Source organism: Aphelocoma coerulescens, chromosome 10 (assembly GCF_041296385.1).
Source record: "Aphelocoma coerulescens isolate FSJ_1873_10779 chromosome 10, UR_Acoe_1.0, whole genome shotgun sequence".
NCBI lineage: Eukaryota > Metazoa > Chordata > Aves > Passeriformes > Corvidae > Aphelocoma > Aphelocoma coerulescens.
In genome coordinates this window covers 5396601-5420278 of record NC_091024.1, presented here as the reverse complement: position 1 = coordinate 5420278, position 23678 = coordinate 5396601, and the positions used below count along the sequence as shown (strand labels likewise).

Genomic DNA, 23678 nt, shown 5'->3' with positions numbered 1-23678 from the left:
TTGAGTTTGCTTTCATGGAGCTTTGCTCTAGGCCTAAGGGTGTTATTCTGTAGTGCATCTCTTGAGACATCCCTTCTGAGTCTTTTATAGCCTAGGAAAGGGCAAAGAATGCCTAGCACTTCCTTTGAGCAAGACAGTAAATCACTTGGCAGAGTTGCTTGTTAAGTGCCAGCATGAGCAGACTTTACTCTGCCTCCTACCCAAATAACTCAGTGCCCTTTCAGCTATGCTGTATTCCAGGCATACTTGTTGAGGAGCAAGTAGCCTAAATTTGGGATTTGCTGAACCCCAGCCTCTATATCAAGTTTGACCTGTTGCTATTCTAGTATTGGATTCCTGAGCTGCCCTGAAATCACAAAGGTCAAACACTGAAGTATTTTGACCCTTGGCTTCTTCCAGAGGAAACCAGAGCAGTGCAGCATTTGTTGTCTTGAAGATTGCTCATTAAGAATGTTCACAAGGAAATGCCCAAAGCCTGCTGAAACACTCAGCCAGGAGCTTGCTGTTCCACTGAAGCAAACAAACTGTGGTGCTCAGAGTTTACTCCAGATCTAGGTAAAGCTGGAGTCTGATGTCTGAGGATGCTACAGCTGGGGTGAGGGCACAGTGGAGCAGTGTTAGGTTAGTACAGGGTAGAATCCTGGAATGCTAGGGTTTATCTCACTGGACAAGTTCCACAGGATAGAGCTGAGTTTCTGACTCTGGACAGGAAGAAACATCTGGAGTTCTATTCGTGTTGTCCGTGTGATGCCTTCTGTGGTTTGCAGCCTTAAATCCAAAGGGAAGGTTAATGAGCTGCATAAACAGTTGATGCCAGTGTACTGATGCCATCACTACTGCAGCTGCTTCTCCATACTTCCTTTTCCTGTACTCACAAGCAGAAGAAATAGTTGTAGGTACTCAGATTGTTGCCTGTGTGGAGGCCTTCAAGTCTGTCAAACAATTGGAGGATGCCAGTACTGCCAGAAACCGGATCCCTCAGTGCCTGCAGCCTGTGGGATGCAGGTGGGTGTTCACTGACAGCAGAACAGATCTGTACAGAGGCACTTAACTATTCTCTTGATGTGGGGATACCCACGTGTCTTTTAGGGAGCTGCAGTAGCTTTACCCCTTCACTGGTTACAAAGGGCTGAATGTGTCTGTGCTTAAACCCTTCTCTCTGATTCCAGAGATCACCTGCTCAGTCGGGCTCTGCAGCAGTCTGCTGGCAGCTCTTCCTGACAAGCCACTCTCTTCCCCTCCTGATAGCAGCATGGATTTTGGGATCCATGGTGGCCTTGCTAAAAACAAAGGAGCAAACTGCATTCCAGATACCCCACTTCACTTCAAAAGTGGCGAACTGCCTCAGGAAAGTAATGATGTGTGCTGCTCCTGCATAGTAAGGTCAAGCCTAGAGTTGCTGGACTCTGCTTCTTAAGCTGTTTTAGAAAGGAAGAGTTTTGATTGTCACGTTAACTGTCACCGTGATTTTTAAGCATCTAAATTTCATCTTGCTTTGGCACTCTGTCAGAACTAAGCATGAGCTAAGCTCCACAGGACTCACAGATGTATTGAACACATGTGAATCAGAGCTGTTAAAACCTTAAGGCTATTGAAAAGTCAGAAAGGGTAAGAAAGCTGAATTCAAAGCACGCAACTGAAGCTTCAAGTGAGAATTGAAATATATTAGATGTTTTTTAACTTTGTTCTTCTTTTTAGGATGCACCTGGGAATTTGGTGCCATGGTGAATTACATCAAGAAGACCTACCCTCAGACCCAGCTGGTTGTCGTGGGCTTCAGCCTGGGTGGAAACATAGTGTGCAAATACCTGGGAGAGAGCCAGGCCAACCAGGAGAGAGTCCTCTGCTGTGTCAGTGTGTGCCAGGGGTACAGTGCACTGAGGTGGGTCTGGAGTCTTCTCTGTGCTGGTCTCTTCTGGGAGTGCAGGAGTGGGCAGATCTTTGGAAGGACAAGGTGAAGAAGATGGGTGTTTCTCTTGCACTGAACTGGTCTGACACACTGAGTGTGTAGGATGGCACCTTCCCGAAGGAGCCTGAAGCTTTGCTGATTTGCAAGCACAAGTAAACTTTGTCAGCAATGCAGACAGGTTTTCTGTACCTGGCCAGGTACATGCTGGCAGCTTCTGGACTGTGCATGTGATGCTGTCTCATAGCTGTAGTGTCCTAAGAGGAGGCATTCCCTGTGCAGTCCTGGTGTAATTAACCAGGCAGGCTGGGCAGCGTGACCAGCTGCTGAGCTGATGCCAAGTTTGCAAGCAATAGTTTACACTGTCTCATCACTGTGAGAAAGATCCCGTGGTTCATAATAGCTTGTTTGGTTTCAGTGTGCAGTTTCATCTGGCAGCTCTTACCTGGGAAGACTGGAAAGACACAGCACATTCACTGTCAGTCCATGCTCCCCTCTTAGTGTGTGTCACTGAAACAGTGCTGTGGGCTGATCAGGGGATGGAGAGGTGCATGCAGCTGTGTTATAGGAGTGGGGAAGGTGGGGAGGAAAAGTATTGCAGCCCTGAAGTCTGAAAGTATTAACCTGTCTCCCTACCTGGAAGCCAAGGCTGTGGCACTTTAGGAGCTGTGATGGCTTCACTTGCATGTGTTGATGGAGGGTCCAGGCACAGCACTGCTGCTTGAAAACTGGACTTGACTAATGTACTTTAACCTTTCTGGGTATGCACAGCTAATGGAGATTCAAATGCTATAACTGCCTCAGCTGCTCTTTTCAGTTTTTACTGTCTGTACATGCTGACAATTACTAAGGTGTAGCTGACTGTGCAGTAATTTACCTGCAGTTTTGAGCCATGAGACTATTTACAAGGCAAAAGGGGCTGTTGAGACTCAGGTATTTGGGTCAAGCTCCTTTGGGCTGATATAAATGGTGAAACTGTGGCAGGTCTGTGAGGGGCTTGCTGTGGAATTTGGCCTCACAGCCTGGTCAAGGTAGCTGGAACTCTCGATGCTGATGATGCTCTGCCTGTGGAGGGACCAGTTTGTTATTCAGCAGTCTGAAGACACCTTTTATGAATCAGGTTCTTACAGGTAAAAGCAGAAAGCTTTTCCAGAAGCATTAAGATGTGAGTAAAAGCTTGATGTGCATGTAATAATTCCAGCTATCTAATCCCTTTTGAGGTCAGATGTGACTACTGCTAAAAAAGTGTATAATCTGCTGCTAGTTCACACCCTTAAAATCTGAACAGATGTACAGGAACAGCTGTTCTGTTTTGTTTCAAGTAAAATGTTCTTAGCTGTCCTGGGGTTCTGGCATAGAGCATCCTTTTGAAGCCAGCTCCTTAATTGCAACCATCAGACAGGGTTTGCAGGGATAATATCTGGCTGAGGTCCACTTGGTTCATCTTCTACAATTATGCAATATTGTATTCCTGATCTCCAAAATGATGTTGTGAGTAATGCTGTTACGCTTGCATGGCAAAGACAACCTGATGAACAATTCTTCACTTGGATATTTGTGTGGAAAAACAACTGGCTGGGTGTTTTTTCTTTTCCCTGAGTTTAATGCACCCCATCGTGTGGGTTGTGTGGATTATTGAGCTCTTGCCTCCACCTGCTGGGTAAACATCTCCTAGCAAACCTCCTGCCACAGAGCATCTGCTCTGTATTACTGGACAGCCAGCAGGAAGGCTTTCCAGGTCTTGTGTCTCCCTTCCTCATATCTACATCTGCTGTAAGTGCTAATTAGCTGAAGAGCTAGGAGAAAACATCTACCAAGCAAAAGACAGGAGGAGGGAGGGCCTTGTGCCCCGGTTATAGAATTGGGAGGGAGGAGGTACAAAGCACCTCCAGGTAGAACAGTGAAGCCACTGCCTTCCCAGCCTTGGTCTGGTAGGTTAAAATAGCTGCCTTCAGCCTTCAGGGCTACATGGAAGTGGATTACCCTGGTAGACAAGACCAGTTAGTTTACAATTCTTTTTTTTTTTTTTATATTAGCTTGTCCAGCATTTATTCCCTAAATAACTTTCATAAATGAAGGAAAAAGGTTTTAGTGAGCAAGGTGAACCGAGGATCTGCCTTTCCAGAGCAGCAGCAATACCAGGATCTGCCAGAAGAATGAGACTCTTAGTTTAATGAATTAACACAGAGTCTAGGGAATGTGTTCCCTGAGGCTAAACAGGGACAGGTCTCCTCATTCCTTAATCTCTGCCTGCATAGGCTTGATTCTGCTTCTTGATCTTGTGGAATGCATCTTCACCATAGCTACAGGCTGTGGGGGGAGACCTCAGCTCTGAAACCTGGGCAGCCCTCAAAATACTGGAAGCTGCCTGTGGTATTGGGTTTTTTTGATGCTTGCAGCTCTTCCTATTAGGAGTACTGCTGTACACCACAGGAGCTGCAGGGCAGCCTAGTAGCTTTAACTTCAGACATCTTGTGATAACTTAATGGGTTTGCTTGGAAAACCTTTTGTGAAGAAAGGAAAAGGCACATTTCTATCTTCCTTTTTTCCCCTGCCCCTGGTATAAATGTGGTAGGTATAGCCTGGCTAGATAAAAAGATAATGGATTTTTTTTTTTTCAAACCATACTCCAGCATGGCTAATTACAAGAAAACAGCTTGCTCTTGCCTAGTAGGGGACTTGCAGGCTATAGCTTGGAAGGTCATGTTAAATCTACAGTAGTTCTCATGGTATGTTAATGTTTAAGTGGTAGGAGAGCCTACCACTTTCAGCAGTAGCTGAGGCTGCTCCCAGCATTCTTCAGTCTCAGTAAATGATAGTATGTTCCCTCAGTAACAGCAAACCCTGCTAGGAGTAAAGCTCTAACCTGCCCATGACCCTGCATAGCAAAGGAGTGCTGGTATCTGGCAGAGCTCACACAGCCCTGGGTGGCTTAAATTCTGTTTTAACAACAGATAAGCTGTGAAGTGCTCTGCTGCTTTGAGAATAGGTAAAGGCTTCAACTCAGATGCCACTGCAGCTGCATCTAGTATTTATTCCTACAGTTCCTGCCAATGAAGTGAAACAATAATAATATCTGTACATATTGGAAACATCTGCACAAATTATTTCCTCTGCAGAGCTATATTACACAATAGACAGCACTGTTGAGCAACAGGTTTTAGCCCTTTCCTTGAAAGTCCTATTATGTAAATTACATTCAACTTCTGCAAAGGGATACTAAAATCCTCTTGTCAGTGTTGTGGATCTTGATTGATGGCTCTTAAATGCTCTGATCAAAACCACTAATTGCATTGTGCAAGATGAGACTGCAGATCTGTTTTCTGATACTAACAAACTTCATCAGAGTGGAAGTCATTTCCTGGAAAAGGTTAAGCTGTGGCAGGGAAGGCCTGGAGGTTTGTTTACACAGCCCCCAGGCTGCCATAAGATGTTAACAGTGTATTAATCTGATCTTTCAAGAGCTCCACTAACAGCTTTGTTTGTTCTGCCCTGTTTTTTCTAGGGCCCAGGAAACCTTCATGCAGTGGGATCATTGTAGAAGATTTTATAACTTCCTCATGGCAGACAACATGAAGAAGATCATCCTTTCTCACAGGTACTGCAGTACATCACTTACACTGACAGTATTGATTGGGTCAATTGCTATATTGGATTTGTCTGCCTGGTCCTTTAAAATAGGACTCCTGAGAGGTTATGCACAAGTTCCTTGGTGGGTCTTTAGATGAACCAACAGAGAAGGTGAGCTTATGTCAATCTCATTATACTGTAAAATAGACAAATAAGCTTTGGTCGTCTTGTTAGAAGAAAGACTTTGTTGTCTTTTTGTGTTATGGGGAAACTTGCTTAATGAATAAACAAGACATGCACAGGAAAACATTGCAATTAGACTTCAAAGTGGAGTATTCTGCATCTGTTTCACTTCTAGCCAAAGAATTCCCTATTGAAGGAGCCTCTTGTTCTGCCACCTACCTGAGGTAGGACTAACCTTCAAGGTCTGCTGTATGGAGCTGCTGCTTATCAAACAAGCAAATAGTCAAACCTGTAGCTCTGGCTTCTAGCTGTTCCTCTAGAAAGAGCATGTAGCCAGCAAAACACTCAACATTGCTGTTCCTGGAGTGCAGGTGTACTGTAGGATCCCTGTGCTGCTGCTGCTGTTCCGTGGCTCTTGCATAACGAAGAAATTTGTGTGCTAAACAGGTGACATGCTCAATGTTGGTGCTTTCCCCACCAAAAGGTCTCTGGGTGGTACTTTCTAGGCAAGAAAGTACCTCATCTGTATGTATTGGAAGTTGCCTGACTGAGGGGAAAGGAGGGGAACATCTAAGACCTATTTCACTGAAGGAGCATGTGTCACTTCAGACTTCAGGTTCTTTGTTTACACTCCTTTGCAGTATAAAGCACTTGTAGGAGGAGGGTAGCCAGTGTAGGATGATCCACATAATTCATTCCAGGTTTACAAATATTTAGACAACTTGACCAAATTTGACATTTGAAGTTAGGTAAGATCCCATTAAAGGGTACTTAAATTCTTAACCCAGAAAAAGCCAGTGCTGGCTTGAAGGCCAAGTGTGTTAAGTAAACTTTTTCCATAATCACTTGTGCTCTAACTCCCTCAAATCAAACCTAGCCTCCCTCCTGCTCTGCCCTGCAGCTGCCTCTCAAAGGGAATAAAAATCCCTTTCCAACTTGTGGCTTTTGTTCTGGTTCTTAGGGCAGAAGTTTGTTCTGGTAAAGAAACACATCCTCCCCTGAGGGCAATAATTAATTGTGACAAGTGTCCATAGTAAATAGCTTTCTGATAAGGTAATACCCTGAGTCATTTCTGTGTGTGAGGTAGCCTAAAGTCTGTGCTGGGGGGCTTTAGAACCAGATGGTGAAGGAGATGCTATGCCCAGGATTGTTGGTGCTCTCACCCAAACCACCCACAGGTTTGGTCTGAAGCCAAAGAACCCTCCCTCCTAACATGTAGCCTCTATTCCAATTACCCTTAGTGTTCTCTGTTCTGGGAAGATTGTTTTAAGAGGGGCCCCCCATGCAGTTTCTCAGTGTATAAGGGAAAGCATTTTTTCCTATGAGGAGGCTGCTAGGGTTTGTTATGTCTTGCTGCAAAGGTAAGTGGACAAATAAGCTGTTCTTGCTCCCAAGACAGCCTCATGTTTATGTAGCCCACTTCTAATCTTATCTTGTCAGATTTGGTAAACTCAGTTGTCCTTGAACAGGTCATGGTTTTGCTGCCCTTATGTTATTTGGATGTAATTCTTGATGCTACTCTTTCCAGGCAAGTTCTTTTTGGAGATAACAACATGAAGAAGCCACAAAGCCTGTCAGATGCTGATCTGGGCAAGCTCTATACAGCAACATCACTTATGCAGATCGATGATAACGTTATGAGGTATGAAGGGCAATTCTCTGCTCCTGTATAGCACTCCAAGTACCCTCTCTTCCCAGTGTTGCTCTTGCAAGCCCCTTGCTGAGCCTGTTGGAATCTGCTGAAATACAGGGAACACAACTTCAGATTCTTGCTTGCCTCCACATTAAAGAAAACTTAGCAGAGAAAAAAAAACCAACAAAAAAAACAACTTACTATTTACAGTCACAGCTTCTTGAAAATCATCCAGGAGGCATTTATTTATTGGTAACACCTGAACCTGCAGCCTTCACTAAGGTAGGAAGAGGCCAGCTCTGCTGCCAAGCTCTAGCAACAAAAAAGGGGAATGTGGAAAGCAGCTCAGAACTGCTCATGGATTTCCTTAGCTCTGTTTGAAAAAATCCTTCTCCCTGTAAAACGCTGCTGCTTTCTCAATACACAGTAGGGCTGACTGAGATAATGCGACCTTTATTTGTCATACTAACACCTAATTAAGTCTCTGCTTTAATAAGCAGTAGCCTGGTGCTGCCTGTGCCCTTGACATCAACATAGCACTTGAAGTGGCAGTGTTCATACCATGGCATGTTCTCTATCAGGAATTGACCCCTTTCCAAAATAAAACTGTAAACTGTTAGCTAAAAAGCTGTGACACTTTTGGCAAACTAGGAGTACCGTTGGCTGCTTATAAAAAAGCCATTCCTAGGGAAATCTCCCTACTTGTCCCCCATCCCTGAGGCCTTTCTAGCTTGGACTAACAGCTGTGTTGTCCCTTTTATTAAAAAAAAAAAAGGCACTTGAGTATAGGCTTGCTGAATTCTTGGTTTGGGATGGTGTGAAGGGATTTGGCAAAGAAGTGGAACCACAGTGAATTCTGGGGAACTTGTCCAGTAGTCTGAGGTTTATAAGCTGTGCTGGGTTTGTATTTGAAGAGACTTTTAGGGAAAGATGAACAAGGTCCTAACTTTCTTTTGTCCATGTGTACAATTAAACGAAGTGGGGTACTTTAAAAGAAACACCCTGAAGGCTGCTGGTCTTCAGTTGGCATGTTTGACTTGCCCATGCTCTCAGAATATTTGAGAAGGCACAGAAAGCATCAAGGCATGTGCTGCCAAAGGGTTTTGCAAAGATGCTGGGTATTAAAAAGTTGTCTATGGAAATTGAGGCATCACTCCTGTTTCTGCATGTGTCCTCACTCGAGGGTGATTTTAATGACAATCTACTTTATTTCAGGAAATTCCATGGCTACAGCTCACTGAAGGAGTACTACGAAGAGGAAAGTTGCCTGCAGTACTTGCACAGGGTAAGCTCTTGCAGCAGACTGCTCTTGCACTGGAGAGAAAATACTCGGTGGTTTCTGTTGTTGATACCTGCAGATGTCTTAGCTGGGATTTTCAGAAATAATCAGGCACCGTATATTGGAGTGGGATTTCAGTTCTTACTGCCTCTAACACTGGGGCTAAATGCTCTGGGCTCTTAAGAGCTTATAGCTCTGGCAAGTGGTTGCACCCAAGAGATGGAGATAAAACCACACATTCAGCTGAATGGTCTGAGTGTATGAGGATGAAGTGGGAAATGGGTGGTGGTGTGCAGCCTGCACCTTCAAGGAAGAAAGGCTGACTGGGTGCTGTGGAAGAGACTCAAATGCTTGAGCGAAGTTTTGCCAAAGTGGAATTTAATCAATTCCTCCTTTTTCCACTGACCCAGAGAATGGAGATGTTCCAAGGGAGTTTCCTGGACTTTAACCAAGGTGTCCATAACAAAGCTGGCACTAGCTGCCTGATGTGCAAAGCAATGTGGAGCAAAAAAAGGGTGTAGCTATTTCAATTCTAAGAACAGGGACTCAGTGTGTTTGCTCTGGTGCATCCCTGCCTCCTTCTTCCAATTAGGTTGGGTGAAAAAAATAAATTAATATTAATCTCTAATAAGAGATCTTAATTGAATTAAGCTAAGACACTTTTACAGTTGCTAGATTGACATTCAAATACCAACCCATTTTTGTTTTGGTTTTTTCCTTTTTATGTTACGTTTCCTGATGCAGATCTATGTTCCTCTTCTGTTGGTTAATGCTGCTGATGACCCTCTTGTTCATGAGAGTCTTCTATCAATTCCAAGAGCTCTTTCAGGTATGCTGAAGCAGTAGCTACACCTTCTTATGTGTTTTGTGTACATTTGTGTGCCTACAGCTTGCTTGTCACATCACAATTCCTGATTTCAAAGCAGCTTGACTTGCCTCCTTACATCTGTAATGCTGCAGGAGGTGTGCTAAGCCTCTTTAAGTCACCAATTGCTAAAACTAACAATGCTAACCCTGAGCAGGAAGAACTTGAGTCCCTTCAAGCACCTGTTGCTGCTCTGGCTTGTTTTGATAGCCAGCAGGTTACATACATTCTTGGATGAAAAAAGGTTTCCTCACATCTTCATTGCTCGCTGGGCTTTAAAAGAAGATGGGTGGTGGTGACAGTCTGTATGAAGCACAGGTAAACACTCCCCTTTGCTGATGAAATGGGGACAGTGCATGCATGGCTGTGTCACTTGGCACTGAACTGGGATCTCTCCCTTGAAAGGAGTTGAGCTCTGTCTTCGAACAAGGAAAAAGGTAAATTATCCTTAGAAGCTCAGAAGAGGGAGCTGCTGCTGCTTCATCACACAAATAGCGGGTGCACAGGGAGGGAAGCAGGGCTCATTCTTTTCCTGGTCAGAGGCTGTGAGCAGAGAGTTCATCCACAGCTGCTTTCAGACAGAAGCAAGCACAGGGAATTTTTCACTGTCCATGTAACAAGATGGCTGATACACTGTCAGAGCTTAGCACAGCTTGACACGATGCAAACAGTCCTGGTTCCAGTGGATGTGAGTTAAAGGTGTTCATTTGTTAAAGAATGACCATTCTTACAGCAATACAGGTATTGCTGTAAGGGCCCAGCCAGCAGCAACTCTTGGGCAGTCTTCTTGTCCTGGCAACTCAAGATGGTTTCATTCTCAGCTTGAAGATGTTAACCTTTGGAACTTTCTGCCTGTTTTTCTTTTACAGAGAAAAGAGAGAATGTCATGCATGTGCTGCCCCTTCATGGAGGCCACCTGGGATTTTTTGAGGGGTCAGTGCTATTCCCAGAACCTCTTACCTGGATGGATAAGCTCGTGGTACAGTATGCCAATGCCATCTGCCAGTGGGAGAAGACAAAGCCTCACTGCTCAGACACAGAGCAGGCTGTGTCTGGCCAGGAGTAATCGACCCAAAGACTCTGGATCACTTTAGTATATCTCCCCCTTTGGGAACATCTTGTTCCCTCACCTGCTGCTTCAGGTTTCCATTCTCCTTGATATCCTCTGGCTGGTGTTTGATCACCGTGTTTTTTTCCAAAATGGGGTTAAAGCAGAGGTTATCATCTGGTCAGAACCTCTTTGGATATCCAGTCATGTGGATTTGTAATTTACTGCTCTGCTTGAAGAATTGGGTTTTGCTGACTGTAGCTTGTTACAGGGCTACTGAGCTAAAACTGCTCGCTTTAATATAGCAGAAGTTTCACATGTCAAAGTCTCTTTACCTGCTGATCAAAAACTTGATCTGCAGCATTTGTTTAGGTGTAGATGATGAGATAACTGATGCTCTGTTCTGTCTGGGTGCTGGAAAATCCCTGTACCAAGCCACAAGCCAGTGAGTAGTTCAGTCTGTAAGCCACTACAGTGTGGCTTGGAAAAACAGATGCTTGACTGCAAGTGTAGTGTCAGCTTTGCACCATCTCAAGGGAAGCCTTTTAGTACCTAGGAATGCACTTGCACAAGTGAATCACTTTAAAAATATTCAACTTTTCCATGCTTGAGCTGTCTGTGGATTGGGGTGGCTTTATGCTGGGTCTCCAAGTAGAGAAAAGCTGCAGCCTGGTAATGCCAGTTAATGTTTCTATGTAAACATGTTCTCACTCCAGGACCTGATCAGTCACCTTCTTGTCATCTTTGCCTCTTTTTAAATACTGTTATCTTTTCAGTACTGGATTCTTTGTTTGACCTGGGGCTTTTTAAAGCTGGCTTTTGCTTCCAAGTGGTAACCCATGATTAAGAATCTGCAGGATTTTTCTGTGAGCTCAATCTGTTTGAAAGAATACTTCATGAAGAGCTATTGTGCTCTCTTAGGGATTAGTTGGTGGGGGGTAGGGTGTACCTATTTAGATTTACTCCCCTTATGTCAGGGTAAATAATACCAAAATTCTTCCCATTAGCTTTCAGAGCATCAAGTGGGTTTGAGACACGTGACTTTCCTTACAGTTGATGTGGAACTGGATGTCTCCAGCCCTGTATAACTGAAATGACATCTTTGCATGGCTGACTACTTCCAGATCTGTGTAATGCTGTAGGATTACTGGCTCCAGTAAGACACTGGGCTTTTTCTCACTAGAATTTCTTTTCCACACCCAGACATCCCCTTCTAGTTTTAATGTGCAAAGTGAAGTGTGAAAGCTGTTTGCAGGAAAGCTGGCTACTCACCTGTGCTTTTCCCTCAAGTGGCAGTTTTGCTCTGTGCCAAGATGGGTTATTAAAGGAAAGTTGTCCCATGACAATCTGGAGACTGAAACTTGTAGAAAAATCTTTTTTTTTTTTTTTTTTTACTGTTTGTTCTGTCAATATTGTAGTGTCATTAATTCATCCTTAGGATTTCTTTATCACAGTGTCAGTGAAGTTCTTTTCCTGTCACACTTCCCTCATCAGCACTTTATTGCTTCAGCCTTGGTCTGTGTTCCAGGCACTTTATTTTATAGCTTAAGGGTGAAACAAGCTGCAAGACTTCAGTCTGGTAACAACAAACCAGGGGAACAAGCCTTCTGGACTGCCCTGTCCCTGAACTTCAGTAGGTTGAGTAGGTGGGGTTTCATTTTAATAAAGCAATAATTAACTATTGTAGCAAAGGTGCATTGCCATATCAGGAAATTTCTTTCATTTGCCTTAGGCCAAACACCTTGGCCTGTGATCCACAATGTGGATATCTGCACATTCTCCTAGTTAGTAAATCTGGGCTTCTTTTTTTTCTTCAAAGAGAAGATGAAAACCAAGTAAAGCTACAGCAAGATTTGGCTGTGCTTGTGGCTGTTCCTTAAGAACTATTTTAGGGCTTCAGTTAGCAAGGATATTCTTGGCTGATGGGTATCTTGTCTCTGTGTTGTTATCCTCTTATTCATCCTGCATCACTAAAGTATATCATAAAAGACATTTCAGGTTTTTTGCTTAAGTAGTGTTCATGTAATATTCATTGGGTATGACTTAAATATCTTCTCACTTCAGCAGAAGTGGAGTGTAAACAACACTTGTACACATCAAATAGATACAGTATAAATTTAGGTGTCTAAGTCTCCCAAAATGAGGTGAGCAACTGGGCAGTTCTCAAAGCAGCAGGAGCTGTAGCTTTGTCCAGTCAAATAGAGATTTTTCTTTACACTTGGAGAGCCTTTCTGAGGAATACTCCTTCCTGCCCTACAACCCAAGCCTTCATACTTCAGAAGTGCCAATGCTGTGGACTTTCTGAAACTCTCAGCTACAGAAGTAACATGAGTCTGTCTTGCTCCTTTGTCCTGTTTTTGCACTTGAATCTAAAACTGTTCAAATCACTTGTGACTTGACTGATTCTGGCTTCTTTGGGGAAGGACAACTTTTGTTGTGGCTTTTTTTGTGCAAGGTTTCTGGAGCTCGAGGTTCAGCTTATTAAGCCTGTAGGTGGAAGCAGTGTTAAAAAAAACCCAAAACTGTTCTCTCCATCTCAACATATTTGATGCTTCTTTCAAAGCAAGGCTTGTCAGACTTGCAGCAACCACATAAAGAGGTCTTGGGGAACTAGGAGAGGAGAGAATTAAGCTGCAGTTCATGTTATCTAAAAGCCTTACAATTATGTGTTAAATCTTGCTACTGACAATGATTGGTAATTGATACCTAGTGACACATGGGACTTTGTCCAGTCCTAATCTGAAATACTCTTATCTCCCAAAATAAGGTAATACTAGTCTTGTGATGTGGGCAGGTGGTCTTTATTTGCCCAGCCAACTCAATCTTAAATGTAATCTGAATTTTTCAGTCTTAGAGGGGAAGTCTTTCATCTCTTGTTGAGACACATGAGGCTGCTGAAGTGTGTGCTTGGAGATCACTGCAGTGTGGTCTGATAGAGCCATTCAGGATTACAGCATGGTGAATCTGACATGTGCTCTGCTTAGTTTCAAACTGGGATTAGAAAAATCATCAGGAGAGCTCTTCCACAGGTAGTCTCATCTTTCCCCATCCCTGAATGTAAGCAGCACTTGAACATAAACCCCGAGGACCCTCTCAATCAGACAGCAAGATGCAGAACTGTTACTCTTTGATGGTTAGGCTGGTCCAGCCATCACCTTTGCCATTTTTCTGGAGATATCTGAAGATGGTAAATAAGCAGCTCAGACTTGCTCTGACTGAACACAAGGAATTTCACCTTCCACTACAAGAGCTCTGCCAGCATTTTTAATTGTCCCTTTGTTAGCTTTTAAATCAAGGTGTTTTCAGATGGGTCTGGCAGTGTTGTAGTTGCACTGTAAAGGCAAACACTTGAACTTCCCTGCAATCTTTTTCCTCAGTGTTTTTCTGCAGTTCCTGATTATGAAGATATGGGTTACAAAGACAGGGCATTATGTAAAAATGTTGGGAACTATTAACTCCAGTACTGAATTTAGCCAAGCTACCTGTGTGTCATCTGTCCTGGGTCTGTCACAAGTTCCTAGACCACAGCCCTTTGACACGTGGTGCCTTGCCCTTTTCCTCCTCCTCCCTTGACATCAGCATATCTAGAGACTTCAGTAACAGCTCTGTCAGAGCTTTTGAGACTTTGCTTTTTGGTAAATTGATTTTCAGACACTCTGAGACACACCAGTGATGAACACTGTACAACTGAGTGCTGGCTTAAAGGACCTTTGTGGGCAGCCTACAACTGGCTACAGTCTATTTCAAGGCTTAAAATAACAATGTACATAAGCAGTGGATCATTTTCAGCTCTCTGCTCCTCTAGCAGTAGGAATTGAGTCATAGAAGCAGGGTTTGCTTTGCTTAATGTGTGACTTGTTATCCTGCAATCCCAAAGTTTTGTGTCTATTAGCACTCCAGCAGCATAGCTGGAGGTAGATTGCTCAAGTGGGTACATCTCAAAGGAAAGAGCAGAGTACCATCTTCAGGACTTAATTGCCAGTTTAGTCACCTGGATTGCTTCCAAGTTTTTCTGGAAATACTATGCTTGTCTGGAGCTTATTGAAATTCTTCAACCTTTTTTTGTGAGACCAGAGAAGGCCTGAGCCTTGTGCTGCCTGTAGAAGTCATTTGTTGTAAAGAGCATCTTGTTTCTGGCTTGAGGCACACACCGTGTCCGTTCATTTGGGAAGGTGCTGGAGCCACAGTGACTCAAAGCAGTGTTTCCTTCATGGCTTCTAGGTGGAAAGCAAACAGCCCTTCCTTGGTGTGAGGACTTCATGATTCTTCTCCAAGCTTAGAATGCCTCAGAGCAGCACCAGCCTGAGGGAGGGTCCCCTGTTACTGTACCCCCTTCTCACTGGGAGTGGGAGTGACACTGGCCTGGACTTCCTCAGCTGTTAGGGGAGCTTAGGCACAAGTGCCATCAGTGAGTCAAAGGGGTTGCCAGCTTTCTGTGCTTTGGTGGAAGAGTTTCTGGGGTCATCCTGAACATCTGTACAAGGTGGCAGAAAGCCCCTTTGCTTTGACAAGCTTCCAATGTAATCAGAGTTTTCTTGCATGACCAGAGAGGAGATGCAGAACTTTCTTCTAGGATCTCCACTATAGTTCTACTGGGATGTTGACCCTTCTCATGGTTCCTGCCAACTGGAATGTCTTTAAAATAAAAAAAAAGCCAAATAAAACTCATTTGTATTTGATATATAACCAAATCCTACTGCTTAGCCCAAGTGACCAACTTTCCAAAGGGGCATATCTTCTCACTGTGTTACATGATAGCCTGACTGTAATTCCCAGTGACAGATCTCTAGATGTTCTTCTTGAGAGAAAGCATAACCTCTTTCTCTGAAAGTTCCAAGCCAAAAAGGTGTGTGAAGAGCTTGGGAAGAGGAGACCTGTGCCCTTGTTTTTCTCATGCAGCTGTGTTAGAACAGGCAGAGTGACTTCCAGTGTTCTTGGTGAGCAGTTGACTATGAAAATATTTTCAATTTGGCAAAATTATGTTCTGTAACTATCTCGAAATGCTGCCCTGAAGAAGCTTGTATACTGAGACACCCTCCCTGCTGCCATGTTCTGAGTCAGATTCTCTGAAGCTGAGAGCTGCAGGGGAGATGATTTGCAACTAGCAATGCAATTTTTCTATATCTGCTGATGTTTACCTTTAAAATGATATATAAATATATATAAAACTGTCTTTGATTTTTTTCTTTAATTTTTGTTCTTGTGTGGTGTAAAATGGAAGTCATTGCAAAACAAAATGTAATTTTGTTATCTTTGATTCAGTGGGGTTTCTTTATTTAAAAATAAAGGACTTGTTGAAGTCAGTGCTACATCTAGTGACTGTGTGTGAAGTTCTATATGTTGGCAGAGGCTCTCAGTCTTCCCTGAGGCCCAGCTTGGGGAGCTGGCCGGGGGGGGGGAAGTGATACAAGCACTTGTGGTGCTCAAGCCTTTCCTAGTTGCTTTTTGTCTTCTGGCCAAGAAGTGGCATCAAAAACCTCTCTGGTGGAGCACAGGCATAGCATCAACTTAAAAAAGCACATGCCTGCCCTGAAACTCCTGAAAAAGAGTTGTTTTTGCCAGTGGAGTAGAACATCTGTTATTTTTCCTTATGTGAGAACAAGTGGATTTCCTAATCTTGCAGTTGCTGGCAGATGAAACACAAACCAGCATCTCTGGCCAGGACAAGGGACATCTTTGAGCCCAGGGCATACAAAAGCACTACTCACCTGACCCTAGCAACTCACCAATGTGGGGTTTATTATCTACAGCCTGAGGGAGAGAGTTGTGGAGGGTAACTGGGCCTGGTGCCCTGCTTGGGCAGCTGGACTGGGCTGGGCCAGAGACCCATCACTGCTCTTCCCCATGGGCAGTGCTCTGTGAGAGACACACTAGGCTTCATTTCTAGTATCTTGGCCATTGTGAATCAGCTGTTAGATCCACTTCCAAACTCCTTCCTGCCTTGGTCAGTCTCTCAGCTGCCAGCTCTGCTGTGCTGTTCTCTGTCTCTCCATCAAAACAAGCTCCCAGCTGACAGTTTGTCACAGGAGTGGTGAGCTGCCATGAGCACCTCCCAAGAGCTGTGACTGTCCTGGTCCAAATCCCAGAGGCAGCAGTGTGATACTCCTGTCTGTGTGGATGGGGTTTTTTCCCCTTTTTCTGTTTCCTAAGCTGCACTTGCTCGTCTCCCAGGCAAGCTGTGCTGTTGTGTTTGCACTGGCCTGATGGTTGCAGGGTCGTCACACATGGTTTCCTTGGGCTGGTTCCAGGTGCAGTAAAGAGCCAAAGAAGTGGAGAGGTGCTTTTTCCTCTGTCTCTGGACTCTTGCACAAGGTTGGCACAGCCTCAGGCTTTGGGATTTGCCATGCATGGACTTGCCAAGCTGCTGAGGCTGGAGCAAACAGATCTAACCCCAGACAGGCCCCATCTTCCCTCTGAAGCTTCAGAGCCGATGTCCTGTTTGGTTTGAGCCTCAGCCAGTGCCCTGATGAATGTGGCTCTTGTCATCCCCCTCCTCCTCGGCCAGCTTTGGGTGGGGGGCTGATCTGGCTGATGAAAGGGGCCCGTGTGGAGCTGGGAGGGGGGACAGGACACACTGTGGGACCAGGCTTAGGGAGAAGGTAACCTGGGCAGAGAACATGCTCCTCTCTGAGCCCTGCTGCTGGCCAAGGGAGGAGATGGTCTGGGAATGGGTGTCCGATGGGCTTCTTGGAGGAGATGCGTGGTTCATGAACCAGAACAGACTGCCTTGCCTGGGACAGCTACTTCTGCCTCCCTCCTCCCCACCCATGTCCTGCTGATTCCACATTAGCAAGGTGTAATTAGTGTCAGTAATTAGCTTGTTTGCTGCGCAGGTACCCTCCTCTACCATCCATGGTGACTTTTGGTGGGGCTTCCCTGACTGAGCTCCCTTACACAGTGCAGTTCTAGGAGAAAACAACTGTGTTGAGGCCTTTGAAGGATTTAGGAGGGTACATTCTGCTTGTCTTTCAGTTGTTTTGGGATTGAAATCCATCTCCTAGTCTCAGCGGCTACTGCAGTTTCTGTTCTCCTCCCTGCCTGCCTGAGCAGGAATTAGGCAGACAGCTCCACCTGGCCCCCTGGGTTGGGTTTTTGTTTTCATCTGTTTTCTCTTCCCTGGTTAGAGCAGTTAACTAAGAACTGGGGGTCCTTTCTCAGGCAAGGGTGGGGCTTGATCAGGAATGCAGGGAGGATGGAGATGGGCAGTTCCTTGGCCCCTGTGCCAAAGTGTAGTCACTGATGAGGGGACAGGGGTCTCCTAGCAAACTCTGGCACTCCTGGCCTCCTTAGAACCAGCAACGCAGCCAGTGCCCAAAAACCTGTGCCCCTGTGCCTTACCACAAGGGACCACAGAGCTCTGCTGTTAAACACTTTATTTCTCCCTTCCCAGAGCAGACATTCTCCTGTCCTCCCCTCGCAGCTCCAGGAAATGCTGTGGGAGAGGGCCTCCTTTCTCCACCGGCTCCGGAGGGAAGGATGCTGTGCCTGGGAGGGACAGCCACTGCCTGGAGTGGGGACGGGAGGGACAGGCGTGGAGCAGCGCGCCCGGAGCGCCTCAGCACGAGCAGTCACTCAACCAATGCTACGGGAGGGAGGTGGCTGGGGTTAGAGGGCCACCTCTGGTGCTGTGGTACAGGGGAGGGCAGCAGGCTCCCGCTTTAGAGAGCCGTGTCCTCGGACTCGATGCGGGGCCCAAAGAGCTTCTCTGCGATTGCTTTGCCGTCGTACTTGGGCAGCTTGCCACCAAAGTCTGCTGGCAAGATGTCAGCGTCGATCTCCTGGTAGAAGGATTCCAGCTCCTCACCGTGCACAAAGACCTGGAGGGAGATGGGAGTGACCCTCAGCTCTTCCCAACAGCTCTGTTTCACCCAAGGAGATGCCTTTGCCTGCAGATCCCTTTCCCACACTCACCCTCTCCAGCAGTTTGCTCTTCAGGAACGGTTTGACCACGTTGTAGGTGGTGGTGAAGTACCAAGGCTGGTGGATGAAGTGGACGGCCTTGAACCGTGCTGGGAAGGAGTCCTAGGATCCCAAACCCAGACACAGATGGTTACAGATGGTGCTATCCCCCCAGATCTGAGCAGGCAGCAGTGGACATCCCAGCACTGCCACAGCTCTCCTTGTCCCATCTCTATTTGATGGCCCCTTTCTGTTCTGACCCAAAGGATCAACCATCCCAGCCTCAGGAGCACCAGGGAGCTGAAGAACCTCCCAGATAGTTCACTGCTTGCCCTCCATGAGAAGGACCACATCTCTGCTGTCCTGGGAAGAGCAGAGTGTCTTTGGCCTCTGGTCCAAGGGCAGAAATCCTGGAGTGCCTGTGAGTCTCCATCCAACCTGGACTGGGCTGGGCTGAGAGGCTCATGAGGAAAGACCTCCAGGCCATGCCCTAGGATGCTGCAAGGAGTGGTAGTACTGCTTCTGGTCAGGCATTTGAGAAGGCAGGGAGATGAGGTGGGAAAAATGGGATCCATTTTACAGGATTAAGCCAGTTAGCTGGCGAGGCAGGGAGAGGATGATGGGGAACAGCCTCTCTGTGACACTTTCTCATTGTTCCAGTGTGGTGGCAATCCCAAACCCTGCTAGCCCTGCCACCTCCCTTCTCTGAGCTCCCTGCTCCCCCAGGGCCCCCTCTGCCACTGCTGGGTGCAGACTTTGCCACCTCACCTGCAGCATGTCCACCATCTTCTTGAGCTCGGAGGGTTTGATCCCAGACGCCTGCTGCATGGTGAAGCCCTTAAAGTTCTCGATGATGCAGAACCCATTGATCTGGGTCTCTTCATTTTCCAGCAGCTTCTCCAAGATAATACAATAGGCACGAAGGATCTAATGGAGAGGAGAGACAGCAGGGTCTTGTATGAGGTCTCACCTCCCATAGGCCCTAGGGGGTACCCAGGAAGAGTCCTTTGGAGTATTGTCCAGGCTTGACTCCAGCCTGCTTGTCACAGCCAGCCCCTGGATTTCAGAGCAGGGAGGGGGGATGCTGAACCACCACCACATTCCCTTTTCAACTCGTGAGCATCAGATCTGCATCAGTGATACGCTGAGACCAGATTCAGAGCTGAGCAGAAAAGGGAGCTGGGAGAAGCTGTGAGTTACCTGCCTGGAGACCTCTTTGCCAAGAGGCCCTTTCCATGCCCTACGCCTCAGTGTCCTCCTCTGCCCTTGATTTAATGGTGTGATGCCTTTCTTCAGCCTATATTACATGGGCTGGGGGACACACACCCCGAATTTAGCCTGCACCCTGCACCGCATCCTTTGGGGTGGACCATGCTCTCCCAGGCTCCCTCAAAGGACAAATTCAAAGGGCTACAGATTTGCTTCCACCTGTATGACTGCACAGATCCACGTGTGTGTGTAAGGATGCTGTGCTCAGACATGCCGAGCGGGACGAGCCCAAAAGCAGGACCACTCTGCTCTGGGAGCAGCACCTGAGTTGGGCTCACCTCATCGAAGGTGATCTCCTCGTAATCCCAGTTCTCGATGTTGAAGAGCATCACCACCCGTCCGTACTTGTCCCTGCTGGCCAGGATGCCGGGGTAGCCGGCCTCGATGGTGCTGCGCACGGCCTCGGGGCTCAGGTTGTCGAAGAGCTCGGGGTACTGCTGGCGGAAGTTCACGTAGCCTGGAGAGAGGCAGAAATGGGGAAAACAGTGGCTGCTCGCCCGGCCTCGGGAAGCTGGGATGGGCTGGTGATGGTGAGATGTCAGCGCTGAGCCCCAGAGCTGTGGAAAGCTCTGCCTGTGGCCCACGTGGGTCAGCTCTCCTCCAGCAAAGGAGGAAGAAGCAGCTCAGCAACACACCAGGCCCAGCATGCTTGGTGTTATCCCATCCCTTGCCAGGAGCTTCCCACACCTACTTTCTCTCCAACCTCAACAAGTAGATAAAGTAATTTTCCCCCTCATTTCCCTTCTTCCCTTCCTCCCTGTTTGGGTGACAACCCCCATCTCCCCTCCCTTGGCACCCTGCAGGCACAAAATAAGGAATTTCATCCTGGGAAAATGCAGGCAAGCAAAAGAGCTCGTCTGGGAGCCAGCACTGATAATTACAACTCATTATCCCCTAAGCTGACACAAAGAGCAGAGCTGGAGCCAGGCAGGTTCCAGACAGCAGCCACCCTGTAGGCTGCCCTTCTGCTCCCCCTCCATCCCTATGGGTCACTCTCAGTGTGGGGAGAGGGTGCCACAAGCACCCCAACCTGTTCCCAGACCCAGAGGTGCCCCAGGGGTGCAGAGCCCCCCAGGCACCGTGCACAGAAGCATCAGGAGGGTGCAGAACTGGCTCCTTTACAGGAGTACAGAGAGGGGAGTGTAGGGCATGTACAGGGGTCTCAAGGGGATGCAGCCCCAGCCAGCTGGGTTTGCTGCACAAATGAAACAGCCTGCCACCACCAAATGTGAGGGTTTTTTCCATTTTGTTTGGGTAAATTTGCAAGGAATGGGACTGTCCTGGTGTTGCAGGATGCCTGGTGTCACCCTCATTTATTTCCTTCCCCATCCCAACTCTTTCAAAGCCCCTCAACCCTGACTTTTTCTATTTATCCCCTCTCTTCAAACCCTGACTTTCTCTATTTATCCCCTCTCTTCATCCCCTTCCCATGTCAGGGTCCTGCTCTGCCAGCAGAGCCCAGTCTGGGCTAGGAGGCATCAGCACAGGACTGGGAGCTGCTGGGGGATGTGTACCCCTGTCCTCAGCCAGCATCACAGCCCAGGACCCCTCCCCACCTTTCAGCAGATCATAGGCCCTGTGGACATCGAACTTGCGGGCACGAATGAAGCGGAGCAAGAAGGAGTCATCCTTCTCCTGCACCTTCTCGGCCACCTTCTGGCAAACGTCCTCGCCGCCCGCCCGCTCCTGTACCAGCTCCCGCAGCGCCTTCACTGCCACCTCCCTCTGCTCCTCCGTCTCATTCAGCTCATCCTTTGCCTGGGGGGAGCAGAGAGGGGACCCCGTGATGCCACGCACGTCTTCGAAAACACCCCGGGGGTCGTGTAGGCACCCAAAAAACTGGGGGAGGACAGGAAAGCTCCTTGCAGCTTCCCAGCATAGGGAGGGCAGGGTCACTCAGGTCCCCAGCTTGGAGACGTTTTGGTAAGTGCATTCCCCCCCACCAAGGCAAGAGCCAGTCGAGGGTCTCCTGTGGCCCCTGAGGAGCAGGAACCTCGGCCTGCACCTGCCCCCCATTCCCCACAGCCACCTCACCTTCTGCAGGGTGTGTGGGGGGATCTTCTCACACCTCCCGAAGACGGGGCCATGGTCCTTGGTGGTGAGGCGCTCCAGCTTGGAGCGCAGGGCCTGCTCCTCCTCCGACACGATCCGGAATGTGCCCGTCTGGGGGGGAGGAGAGGATGTGGGGGCTTCCCAGACAGCCTCCCAGCTCCCAGCCCCACTGCAAGTCTCCTTGGGAGATACAGGGAAGGGGAGAGGCTCCACACATGCACCCAAGGGGGTGCGGTAGGATAGGGAGGGACTGTGTGCTGCCTGGACTAAGGTGCACCCTGTGCAGCCCATCCCAGCGCTGCAAGGAGGGGATGCTCAGAGCCCAGAGGATGGGGAAGCGTGGGGACAGTACTCACAACTGCAGACATGTTGTCCTCTGTCCTCCGTCAGCAGCAGGACACTGGCAGAGGGAAGGAGGAATCAGCATGGATCCAAATAGTCTCCACGGCCCCCCTATGCCCCATTCCCTGCCCATCTTGCTCAGGTGGGGGCAGAAGTGGATGTCCAGAGGACATCCCCAACCAGTCCTCAGCTCCATCACCTGCTGCCTGCATCTCTGCCTGCCTGAGGAAGCTGAGCAGCCTGGAAAAACACCAGGGATGTTTGCAAAAGCAGCTTAAAAATCTGTGTATTTATCAGCTGATGCCTTGTTACATTTTTCTTACTCTGCCTTTCCTCTTTGGGCTGGGGGCATCTCAGCCTGCGCTCACCCAGCACTGTTCTGTGTCAGACCACCTTCACATGGGCACAGGTGAGCATCCAGTTTTGGCCAGGCAGCCAGATCATCCTTTTAATTTCTACTACCAAAATAAATAATATTCCCAAAATAAATAATTATTTCCAAAGTGTTTCCCAAACTCTCATGTCTCACTGCTCCACCAACTGCAAGGCTGGACCATCAGCCTCTCAGCATCTTTCCAACGCAGTCTGGGTGAAACACCTTGTTCCCATCCATGAGGAGGAGGAGGGCTGCCTTCATCCTGCCTCCAGCATCTACCCCTGCCTGGCTGTAGCACCAGCTCTGAGCTCAGGCTGTGTGAGGGATGCTTGGCTTCAGCTCAACCATTTCCCAGGGTCATCCTCTTCACCTGCTGGGGAAGGGATAGGCGTCCCCTTGTTCCAGGCACTAAAACCAATTCAAGCTCCAGAGGTGCCAGGTTGAGCGAGGGCTGGATGACGGTCTTCAACGCAGTTCTTTGAGTTGGAAAAAGTCCTGGATACTCACCAGGAAGAGGAAAAGCTGAGCCGTCCGCAGGTCAGTGCACGGAGCCGAGATGGATGCAGGGATGGCGAGGCCGGAGTGGAGCAGCAAAGGAGCTGGGCGAAAGCTTTGTAGAGTCACCGGGTTGGGATTAGACCGTCACAAGGCATCAACTCACTGCAGCTTTGTAATTAAGTCAGCACAGCCCAGGCAAGAAACCCCATTAAAACATTACAAAAGGCAGCTGAGGAGAGGGAAGGAGGGAGCTGGGGCTCCACCACCAGCTGGAGCGTGCGTGGAGAGGCGGGCTGGATGCCGGACCCGATTAACAAAGTATAAAAGCTCCTTGTTGTGTAACTCGCTCATTAGCACGGGGCAGGGGCAGAGGCAGGTGGTGGGCAGCCTGCCATCCTGGCCTGCTCCCCGGGGTGAGCAGGACAGGTCTCTTCGCCAGCTTCTGGCCCAAAAACCTTGGCAAGGTCCTGCTGTGAATTTGGCCATGTGGGCAGGGTCCAGCTGCGGGGATGGGTCTGTGGCAGAGGATGGTCCTGGGGCTCTCCAACTCCTCCCCTACGACGCCTCCCAAACCATCATCCATACGAGGCCCCTTTCAGCTTTTAAAATAGAAAAAAAGATACGGGAAAAAATTCCTACAATGCCCTCAAGTGACAATTACCTGCTTGGAGCTCTGGGAACTGGAAGCCATTCCACCACCACGGTGATGCCACAGACCCATAAGCGAGGGGAACCCCCAAATGTGGCAGAAACCAAGC

The 23678-nt window shown here is 47.7% G+C and overlaps 2 protein-coding genes across 2 annotated transcripts in view; one reads left to right on the top strand and one right to left on the bottom strand.

Moving 5' to 3' along the window:
* Nucleotides 1–15799, top strand: part of ABHD2 (abhydrolase domain containing 2, acylglycerol lipase) — a 38882-nt gene extending 23083 nt beyond the window's left edge. Inside the window, exons 6-11 of the mRNA XM_069026073.1 lie at nt 1699–1882; nt 5412–5504; nt 7188–7301; nt 8508–8577; nt 9316–9400; nt 10306–15799. Of these exons, the coding sequence (XP_068882174.1) occupies nt 1699–1882; nt 5412–5504; nt 7188–7301; nt 8508–8577; nt 9316–9400; nt 10306–10502 (743 nt within the window). The 3' untranslated portion in view covers nt 10503–15799. The remainder of the gene's footprint in view (nt 1–1698; nt 1883–5411; nt 5505–7187; nt 7302–8507; nt 8578–9315; nt 9401–10305) is intronic.
* A 2041-nt stretch (nt 15800–17840) lies between these two features.
* Nucleotides 17841–23678, bottom strand: RLBP1 (retinaldehyde binding protein 1). The gene is made up of 8 exons (XM_069025778.1): nt 22930–23678; nt 22061–22104; nt 21687–21815; nt 21209–21410; nt 19931–20109; nt 19152–19310; nt 18396–18506; nt 17841–18301 (listed from the first exon to the last, which is right to left on the bottom strand). Exons 2-8 carry the CDS (start codon nt 22070–22072, stop codon nt 18143–18145), a joined length of 951 nt encoding a protein of 316 aa, XP_068881879.1. The 5' UTR covers nt 22073–22104; nt 22930–23678; the 3' UTR covers nt 17841–18142.